Source organism: Chelmon rostratus, chromosome 15 (genome assembly GCF_017976325.1).
Source record: "Chelmon rostratus isolate fCheRos1 chromosome 15, fCheRos1.pri, whole genome shotgun sequence".
Lineage (NCBI taxonomy): Eukaryota > Metazoa > Chordata > Actinopteri > Chaetodontiformes > Chaetodontidae > Chelmon > Chelmon rostratus.
This window is the reverse complement of record NC_055672.1, coordinates 18440293-18451523: the sequence shown is the minus strand read 5'-3', so window position 1 is coordinate 18451523 and position 11231 is coordinate 18440293. Positions and strand designations below refer to the sequence as shown.

Below are 11231 nucleotides of genomic sequence, written 5' to 3'. Positions count from 1 at the left end.
GCACCTGGAGTGATGTAACAGCTGCCTGTGAGCCTGGAAGACAGTGGGCTGTCAGTCAGTCAGTCAGGCTCAGGTGGAGCTGCTGCTCAGACTTTCCCAACACTCACGGAGGGACTGGCACAGGACAGACATGAAGATAACCTGAAGGTAAGAATCCCTCCTCAGGAAGGTTATTTCTTTTTATTTCTTCATTTATTTTATTTATTCTGTTATTTGGTTTGTGGCCATAGCCAAGGAAAATTGTTGTGTAGTCATAGGGCACTCAATGACTTACCAGAACTAGAAAAATATAATCATTAACCTCAGCATAATTTAACAAAGCTCATCATGAAAGCTTATATGGAGTATGCCTTTGACGATTTAATTCATCTCACTGTGTTTTTTTGCTCTGGATCACAGTCTGTTTGGTGCCAAAGCCTGTTCTTGTTTGGAGGATTTTGACTGGAGGTCTCCATGTGAAGTACTGGGAATCATGGCGGACTTATGGTTGATTTCTGTGCCTCTGGACAAGACCAGTTTAACCAGTGTAGAGAAACTCAAACACACTATTGCCAAAACCAACCTGGCCTCCTGCTGCAAATTCTCCATTCCAGAGCTCAAGGTGAGGTTGTATATCATCTGCCCCACTGAAGGGCCTGAGGGAGCCCGGTAAACAGATTACAGATTTTTCAGATTTACAGATTAAATATACACAGATATGGAGGAGTCTGTCTTCTTGGCCTGTGAGAACATCGGTTTCAAAAACAAAGAGCAAGAAGAACCGTATGTGTATGTTAGTTATGTGTTTATACCGGTACAGTAGAGTGTGGTTGAGGAGGGTGATGGTGTTTGGTGTCCTTCTCTGGTGAAGGGATAAAGGCTCAGGTTGCTCTCTACAGTTTGAGGCAAAATTTCCATCTGACCCATTTCACTCAACGTGATCAATGCTCACCTTGACTGACCTGAATCACATCATTACAGCAGTTTTTCCAGTTCTCTTAAGGGTTCAGAAATGAAAAGCCATTAAATGGAGTATTGAATGTGAGATGCTGGCATCTCTGGATTTTAAAATCCAATAAGTTAACTAATAATACATGCAGAGCTGTTGCTTGTGCTTTAAGATTTGAGCTCAGTATGATGTGAAATGGACGATACATCGGCCACAGTAACATTAACTGTGCTGTCTGTGCTGTGACCTCAGGTTGGAATACTGGACAGTCTGCTCAGCGTGTCGGATGATCTCTCCAAGCTCGACACACTGACTGAAAGGTGAAAGAGTCCAAGTATGATAAACCAATTTAAATATGATGCTAATGCTCTATCGATGCACATAAAAACCTGCCTGTCTCACTGGTCATTGCACGTCTGGAGCTTAATGTGCAGCTTCGTCCTTGTAACTCAGAGCTTGTGTGCAGTCTGCACCATGATTAATTGATGGTCAGGAGCAGCTTCCCTCCTGATTTTAAATTCATTGTTGGTGTATCGGAGCTGACGTTGTAAACGTGGATGTTAAAGCCTTTTTGCGACACCAAAATGTAGGCTAAGGGCATCACACCAGACAGGTTTTGTTTTGTTGTTTAGTCCAGACTCTTTTCTGTTCAGTTTGAGCCATTGTTTACTGAATTTCTCCTTAGCTGGAGGGCTTTGCTTGGATAAATAAATCCCTTTTTCCACATTAATACAGTAATTCTGTGTGGACTTCAGTGTCAATAATGAGAGAATGTGGCGAACAGAGATTCCCAGGAAAGCTATCTTCAAATTCTAAGAATTAAACCTAAATAAATAATGTGTAAATCACAAGAATAAATTAAGTTATTGAATTAAGTTGAGGCACCTCTGTGATAATGACATTTTTTCCTGTTGCCTGGTCAGTGTGATTAAAAAAATGTATCAGTGTATGAGGGAGGTGATGGAGCAGTCCAGTGACAAAGTGTTGGAAAACGTCTTAGCCAATGGAGGTGAGTCACACACAAACACACACGCACACACACACACCCATGCTGAGGGTGTTAATTACATCGTATAGAAACTCATTAAGTAAGTGCACAGAAGCCTCAGGCTACATACACATTGCAAATGAGACTAATAGCTACTTAAGCCCAACTCCATATGCATGTTCACATGCAAACATCCACTCCCACACACACACGTTCGGAGAGAACACAGCCTACACTGATCCCTTCACCTTGTATTAAGGTCAGATGAACAGCTACCCAACACAACCCAGCTAACCTCTGCCTGTGATCACTTTCTACCACCAGACCATGGCAGGAATCAGAGAGCCGTCCTGTCACCCCTGAACGCTTACCTCAAGTCTCTGAAGGGTATTTCATCTGCTGGAAATTTGCTCTTTGAGCTGGAGTGCAATGCTGCGTGACTTCCTATGCAAAGCACTGTTACAGTGCTTTTGCCCTCATGTTGTCTGAATTATACTGCATGGTGGTGTGTATTTACAATTATGCAGTTTGTGTTTTTTAGTCAGGCTGTCACTTCTTTTGTGTGTTTCTCAGTGGACCTGATGAGCTATGTGACCAAGTTTCAATGGGACAAAGCCAAGTATCCCACAGCTCTGCCTCTCTCCAGCCTGGCAGACATTATCAATAAGGTACAAACCAAAGCTGGTACTCCAGCTATTTATTATTGCACTTTTGCAATTGGAGTACTGCAGCATGTAGTATTTCTGAATGAAGCTGTAAGAAAGGGATTTGAATAAAATCCTTCACCTGTGATTGGACCTCTCAAAGTGGATATTGCCTGTAAATACTGCATGATAAAATAAATTATACATCAACCACATTCTTTAGAAAAAAAAAAGTTTTTGCTAGCCAATGTTCACCTCTAAAATTACTGCTCTGCTAGCTTCCCACCCACAACGGTCAGGTGCAATGACAATATATAACGATGGATGACATGACAGTGCCTCAAAAGTGAAGCCATAACATCCAGAACGCCCCCTGGTGGCTCCAGTATAGGTCATAAATCCCACCTCTGTGCTAGCTGACAGGACATGGGCCAAAGCCAAGACTCAGTGTCAGCATTTTTTTTCTCCCAAAGACGGTTTCTGCTAGTACAGATATTTCTTATCATGCTGATTTAAGTTAAAGTATTTTTTTTTTTCTGATATGTTTGGTCTTAATTAGTGATGCTATAAAAGGGAGTTTAGCATCATGATTGACAGCTAACCCTCAACCACCACTGAGTTGGGCAGGTGTATGGGTGAGAGATACCATACACCTGCAATAACATGGCTTCATCCCCCGATCCCTACTACACAGATTCGGGCTCACAATGACGTCGCCAGTGTTGGATGGGCGGTGATATTTTGGTCACATGTAGTTTGATATGATGGGTGGGTTTTGCTAATGCCCCAGATCACATTTGAGGTGCTAGCTCTGCTTTTTAAATTCATATTTCATATTTAGCATGTAACAAAAGAAAAATGAACAGTTAACAAGCACTCAAAAACTCTGGTCCCTACATTTCCCACAGTGCAATGTATCAGCACATAAACACCCACATCTTTCAAACTCCACACCCCCAGTTTGTAACACAGGATTTCTGTTATACATTTGTCATGGTCAAGCCCAAGTTAAAATAACCCTGATGGTATGATGTGGGTTGGTTTTTCACACTTTGTGAAGCTCCTTTCACATCCACAGGCATTACAAATTCACACTGAAATCAAATAATCCAAGCTGCATAGATACAGAATTATTACATGCATTTAGGGTATTTAGTTTATGAGATCTTGTCTTAGACCAGTTCTGATGCTTATATGTTAACACCTGCACGTGTGCCAGGAAGTTTCCCAAATGGAGACAGAATTAAAATCCAGAGCTGGGGCGTACAACAGTGTGAAAACAAGCTTGCAAAGCCTGGAGCACAAACTAGGGTGAGTGACCCTAGGAACATATCAGGAAAAAATATGTGATTATATTAACTACGAAATGTTGAACTGGAATGTCTGTGTTTCCAGTGGGACTTTGCAAACTCGCAGTCTAAATGACATAATAAGGAAGGAAGACCTGGTGGTGTCAGAGTACCTCACCACTCTACTGGTATTAGTAACCAGGTCGGTGACACACGTACAGTTTATGTTATTCTACTTCCATTTTTTGGTATGACATGAGTGTTTTTGTATGCAAAATTCACATTTTGTTCTTTATGTGTAAATGTGTTTATGAACACAGAGGGAGCTACTTACAGTGGGAGAGGACCTATGAGACTTTGTCACAGTTTGTGGTTCCGCGGTCCAGCAGGTGAGCTGTCATTAAGCACTCATGGCTGTAAAACAAGCCATTCCACTTGATCCAAGTGCAAGTACAAAGCTCCGAGTACCTGTTCTCAGCATCCAAAAGGTCAGGCTATGTAACCCCGCAGCCATCCAAGGCAAGACAGTAGAACAGGTCAAAAACAATACATTGGACTCACTATAGTTTTGTCACCTCTGCCATTGCAGAGTTGAACTAACTGCCGCAGTGACAATTTTGTGAGCTGTATGAATGTACAAGTATTTGTGGAGACTCATTGTATTGTCTTCATCTATATGCTGCTGTGTTTATGTGTGTGTGTTTCTGTGTTGAACTGACTGTGAAAACTAATCTCCCTCTGTCTAAATCCAAATCTAACGTAATCTAACCACAGGTGTTCCATTACAGGCAGAAAGTAAGAGTCCATGTGGCCTGGATCAGTAGCACAGAAGGAATTTCTTTGTTTTGAAAGGAAAAAAGTATTCTTTAATATTTGAATGCTTTATGACATCATGCCACAACGTGAAACTAGAGTAAGAATACCTAATACCTTTTAAAGTGCTTTGTAGACTGACAACTAAAGCAGGCCAAGAACTAAAAAGTGCTGGCAAATCCAAGTCTGTCATGAATGAATTGGGAAAGGGTTATTCTTTATTCACGCAGCTAAAAAAACACTTGAAAGTAAAAAAAAAAAAAAAACTCCTTGCAAGTCAGATCAGTCTGAGATGCTCTCTCTGGGAAGAAGTGCCCTGCAGCCGCTGTTGCAACTGCGCCACCACATACACCAACTTCAGAGGCTCACTACCATCCCTGTCACTTCCTCACATTTTCATTAGTAATAATCACTTAAACTGTGCATTACACGACGGTAAAGAATTATCAACAACCTCCCACTTTTCAGGGCAAGTTAGTGGTGATGCCTCAGGTGACCTCAGGGTTTGAACACATGAGGCTGAACGGCGATCACTGGCCCTTTCCAGAAGGCCTTCCCATCAGCGGTGATGAACAAGCAATTGTTTCACACAGTGGCAGAGAATGTTATGGCAACAGACGATCCATAGACACACATGCACCCGCTTACAGAGCACTGCTTAGCGTGGAAAAGCCTGCAAACCATGAATACATGGATGTTAAGGCTAATTTTAAGAGGCTACATACTCTAGGTCACCAGTACCTCCCAGCCTGTTTCTCAGTGTGATGGAAGTGATTGTGTCATCCTCGACAGCGATAGCATCCCAGCTGTGGTCCAGAGCTCTCCTTTACGAATTTCCCCCTGTTCCCCTGATTCCTTGCCTCTTAGGGAGCATTCAGGACGAGAATCTAGTGGTCATTTTGGTGGTACCAGAAAGCGCAAGCATGTCTTGTCACAGCTTGATGATGCAATCCTCCAACTCCTGGTGATAGGCCAACTGTGGCCGACTGTGGGCCTGACCACTGAACGGGAGCACTTGGAAAGGTTTTGACTGCCCTAATCAGAGGAGCGCACTATCCAGGGCGACCTGTGGTGTTGCCCCAGTACGGTTGGTTGTTCAATACAGAGAGTACTCACAAGGTGTGATTATTTTATAACAGCATCTGCTTCACTGGCTATGTGATGCTATCTCACAAGCCTGCAGTGCATCAGGAGTGGAGCCTCTGCAGGGCCTGGCCGCAGTCCTCAAAAGCCTTATCCACATCCACCTCACTCCTTAAAGGGAAGAGAGACATCTGCACAGTGGCATCTTGGGCTTTTGCAGCGCCAGTACTGTGAGGAGTTCCCCCTTTTTTCCCACATAGGGTTGACATGATGTGATCCATGGCACATCTATCAGTTTTGCCCATAACCAGATAGTGACAGCTCTTAGTGGGCAATGCCTATACTCATAGAATATGGAGTTACTGTATGTAACTAATGTTTTAATGGTACATTCAGTTTGGTGACCAGATTGATGGTGATCAATTTGCCAGTACAGCTCAACGGAAACTTGACTAGGGGTCTACTCAGACAGAGTTACTGAAGACACCAATATAGATGTACAGGGCCTGTTGTGTGAGGGGGAACAAATGCACTTGTTTTCACGAAGATATATATATATATGATGTATATGGTCTACCACACAATATTTATAACTTAGGTTTTATATATTATAGTTTGTACTTTGTAGGAATTAGTATGTTCACCATATTAGTTTAGAAAATTAGCTAACTTTGCTAATTAGAGCTAAAGAACAGATGACTGTTAGACAAATATACATTTTGACCAATGATGAACACAAATGTCTGGACCAAATGTTTAGCCAGCTAATATGGCTTAACGCATGGCCTAACTTACAGCAAAAATATTCATTAAAGGACCAGTGTGTAGGATCTGTGGAGCTCTATTGGCAGAAATTGAATATAATAATCACAATTATGTTTTCATTAGTGTGCAATCACCTGTAATTAAGAACAGTTGTGTATTACCTTGTATTACCTTGCTTATACCTACAGAGGGAGCAGGTTCTCTTCCACTCACACCATGTTTCTACAGTAGCCCAGAACAGACAAACCAACCACTCTCAGAAGGGGTTGTTCACGTTTTTATTGGCCACCATAGGCGAGGATGAGTGGAGGGGTATTCAGATGGTTGCGAGCTGCAGCCTCACCACTAGATGCCACTAAATCCTACACACTGGTCCTTTAACAGTGATTTGATGACCCTTCATTTATCTATTTTAGCAAACCATTAAAGCTTCACAAAGCATGACCCTGAGTCTACAATTACAATGCAGTATTACGGTACGCCAGTATCACCCAGCTTTCACTGGTTTAACTATTGTCTTTATTTTCTCCCTCATGTCTTTCAACTTGATCTGTTGCATGCTGTCATCTGTCACTCTAATTGTCTGTCGTTACTGTGTGTGACCATCAGGAAGCTGTACGAGGATGCCGAGGGAGGCGTTTTCTCAGTTACACTGTTCAAAAGAGCCGTATGTGAATTCAAAGCCAAAGCCCAAGAGAGCAAGTAAGCAGGATGGATTGCAAGAAAACACCCCATCAAGTCAAAGCTGTGTTGTCTGTGTCAATTACCATAGTGTAGCCTATGATCCACACAGGTTCACCGTGCGTGAGTACAGCTTTGATCAGGAGGAGAAGAGGCATCAAGAAATGCAGCAGCTTAGTGTTCACAAGAAGGAACAATATGTGAGTCAGTTCACTGTAGAGTTTTTTGGATTTGTGTGTCTATGTAGTAGTATATTATAAATGTACATGTCTCCTCCACAGGGAATCTTTGTGCGCTGGCTGAAGGTGAATTTCAGTGAGGTGTTTGTCGCCTGGATTCACCTGAAAGCATTGAGAGTTTTTGTGGAGTCAGTTCTCAGGTAAGTGCTGATAACATTAGAGATTTGCTCTCATTTTCTCTCAGCATGAATGAAAAGTGGTGTGTGATTCACTTCCCTGTGATGGTTCATTTTCTCCATGTGTACGTATGACTCATAATGATGTCTCTTGCTAGGTATGGATTACCGGTGAACTATCAGGCTCTTCTGCTGCAGACGGACAGGAAGCGTTCAAAGAAACTGAGAGAAAAACTCTCCTCGCTTTTCATGCACCTAGACCCCACTGCCACTGCCAGCAAGACAGATGTAAGAGGCCAAACCCACTTTCACTGCTTCAAACATTGCTTAAGATTCTGTCACATTTCATCTGAAGCACAGGAGAAAATGCAAAAATACACATATAACATACAAATTATTGAGCATGGGTGTTTACTCTCGACCTCAGGATCGATATGTGTGATAAAACAATCTCAACTTCAGGTCCACTTAATAGCTCACGATAATATGATACACAGTATATTAGTATAACACTGGCAGGATGCAGTCTACTTAATTATGAGTACTTTTACTGTTACTATTTATTGATGAATGTGAACATAACTTCTGTTTTTTTTACATGAAAACTCCGCAGGGCACCTTTAAACCTACATTAGTTTAGATTTTATGGCCACTTGGGGGCAGTATAACGAGTTGTAAACGCAACACTGGCACGCCATCGCCTTATAAACTTGCTCTCCTTTTAGCCCCATTTCAGTCATCATCCACTCCTGATGGAAATATCTGGCTCTTTTGGTGCCACTGTGTTCACAGCTAGCCGCTGACTGTTTCTGCTGTGCGGTGTTGGACGTGGTGTTTCTGTTCAAGATTCTTAAAACGCTGCCTGCTGAGTGTTGAAACAAATTTAATGAGAGCGTTGACAGTGAACCAAAGCAATAGTGAGGTGAATGCTCTGTTGAGCTGAGGGGAAGTGCAGAGGTGGGTGATAATTCTTAGTGAGGTTATCACTTCAAGCAACCCCTTTCACATCATATACAGTCCTTTCCTCCATTGTTAACATCTAAAATTCGAAATGCAGGACCTTTGATCGTAATGGAGCATTTTTAAATTGTGGTATTACTACTTCTACTTTTAGGATCTGAATATGTCTTCCACAACTGCCTATAGCCAGTTCATTAAAGCCTTTTCATTTAGCTTGTTGCTTACTTCTTTCAGTGTGCAGTAGATTCAAACACACTGAAGCCTTCAGTAACAGGATAGAGCACTTTGAAATCAACTCTATTCAGAGACAAACTGATGAATAGTAATAGGTAATAGGTGATAATAGGAGAATTTAACAATGCCTCCTGAACAGTTCCCATGTTTTTGAGTTTCAAAAGACCAACTGCAGCCAGTAAGTGGAGAATTTGTTCAGTCAGATTTCATGTTGATGTGTGAGTGAAGGAGGGCACCGGCAACCATCTGCCGTCCAGCCTACTTGAAATGACATCTGTCGCATGCAAATTCATCCATGGCCTTGCCAGACCGCAGTGAGAAAGATGAAATTGTGGCCATTTGTGTAAGGGTGCTGCATTTACTCCACGCAGATAAGACCAAGGTAAGCAAGCAAGCAAAACTTTATCTATATAGCACATTTCATTGGTGGTGGACGCACAATGCGCTGCACTGTGTAGCAAAACACTAAGTAAACCCAATTAAAACAAACATATAAGTAATACATATTAATTGAAACCATTAGAAAAGCGAGAATAAAATAAGATTCAATAAAATAATAATTAAGATCAACAGCTGACCAATGAAAAACAATGAGACTTTTGAGTTAAAACTGATAAAATAAGTGAAAATAAGAGAAAACAGTAATTAAGATGAGTAAATCAGCAGCTAAAAGGGAATGGTTACAGTTTAGTTTTAAAAGATGATGATGATGATGATGATGATGAGCACACCTAACATGATTGGGTAGGATGTTCGTGCATCTTGGGGCATAAGCAGTAAAGGCAGTTTCACCAGTTTCCATGGAGATCCAGGGAATAACCAGACAGTCTGCTCCAGATGATGTGAGGGGTGTAGCTGGTTCAGAGCTCACACGCATGTCAGAGAGATACTGGAATGCCAGGATACCTTAAAAATTAACATTCATTTTCATCAAAATCATTTTGAAAATTTTTAATGGTACATAATCAAAAACAGAATTTCCTGAAGAAAGAACTTTGAAAGGTGCACACGCACTCCTGCAGTAAAAAAAAGTTTAAACCTACACGAGAGTGACACACGGTTTTCTGTCTTCTTCCATCTGCCTCTGCCAAGCAGGTAAGCAGTGACATCCCAGGACTCTGTCAGCAGGAGTACTTCTCCTATATCTGCTTCCATGTCAGCACCAATCTGCTGGAGATCAGCTAGCGGTCAGCAAAGAGGACCCGCTCAGTGACCAATCAATGAGGGCACTGTCGCTCATGTGGTCGACGGTTCCAAACCAGTCAGAGCCAAGAACAAAAACGCCCTCAACTCTGAAATAAAACACATCTCGTGAAGCACATGTTCTCGAATATCATGGTTTTCAACATTTCTCCTGAGCGAGAAAAGCTTCCCTTGGGCAGAAGTGTAAATAATCTGGATTTACCACAGTATCAGCTGCACATGGACTACACTTTGTGATGTGCTGCACACAACCGTGGAACCATTTAAATATCTGTAATAGCGCAACAAATGTTGCTTAGTGTTTTATTGCAAAAGAACCTGAACTGTTAAAGTCAGTGTACGGCTTCAAGCATTATAACTGAGTCTGTTCTTCTGAGAAATCTTCAAGCCATCACAGTGCTATAAAGTGTCTGTCTTCATGCATGGTTGCACATTGTTCAATAGTCATTTTTTTGGATTGCATTATACAGTATATTCTGTACGGAAATCACATTGTGCCTGATGACTGTCATGAATCACCTTTCTTTGAACTGAAATGAACTGAATTTGCTCATAATGTTTTTAAATGTAATGGATGGTACACCATTCCTGCACCCACTGTTACCACCAGCAAACCACAGGTGAACCAAACCAACCAGTAGCCCTACAGAAAAATGGCCCCTCTGACTGATATGTTATACTACATTATGAAATTGTTAATATTGATGAATCAGTGTGTAAGTAGTATGTCAATGCTGTAGCTGGTGAAGCTACTTTTAAAGGGGATATTCACCAATTTTACACATCAAACTTTTACTACTGCACGTTAGAAAATTAGTTGTATGAAGCCTTTTGTGGCTCCTGTAGAGACTGTGTGAAGTCTGATAAATTGCCTCAAGTGATGTCACCTGAGTCAGCGTCAGCTAGGGCAAAATGAAAAGAATGTGGACGTGGAGTTCGAAAGAAGTGATCTTATCAACATGCTCCTCATCTCTGCTCGAGGCCAGAGGCTCCAGGCTACATTAACCACCCCTAGCATAACACATCTGAATGTCAGCAGTCGAGTTGCATTGTGGGCATAATGTAGGCACCAGGTTTTGACAAGGACAAACAATGTGTGCAATAAAGAAAACAATTCTGGTACTGTTGCATCAAGTTTGATACGTTTTGTAACTGTTCATTGTGGGTGTGACAATAATACACAAGTGTAAGGTTAAATCAGTGGAGAACTCTTTGAACTATATGCAGTTATTTAGTTTAGTGCAGTGGTTCCCGAGCTGGGCATCAGGCCCCCTCTAATACACCTGAG

General features: G+C 41.7%; 1 protein-coding gene across 1 annotated transcript; it reads left to right on the top strand.

Annotated features, from left to right (window-relative positions):
- The first annotated feature begins 8 nt into the window (after window positions 1–8).
- LOC121618714 (V-type proton ATPase subunit C 1-B-like) lies at window positions 9–9925 on the top strand. The gene is made up of 13 exons (XM_041954278.1): window positions 9–169; window positions 417–601; window positions 1181–1248; window positions 1852–1937; window positions 2490–2584; window positions 3780–3871; window positions 3956–4051; window positions 4170–4238; window positions 7120–7212; window positions 7304–7391; window positions 7473–7570; window positions 7705–7834; window positions 9833–9925. The coding sequence occupies exons 2-13, from the start codon at window positions 473–475 to the stop codon at window positions 9923–9925; spliced, it is 1137 nt and encodes a 378-aa protein (XP_041810212.1). The 5' UTR covers window positions 9–169; window positions 417–472.
- The last annotated feature ends 1306 nt before the right edge of the window (window positions 9926–11231 follow it).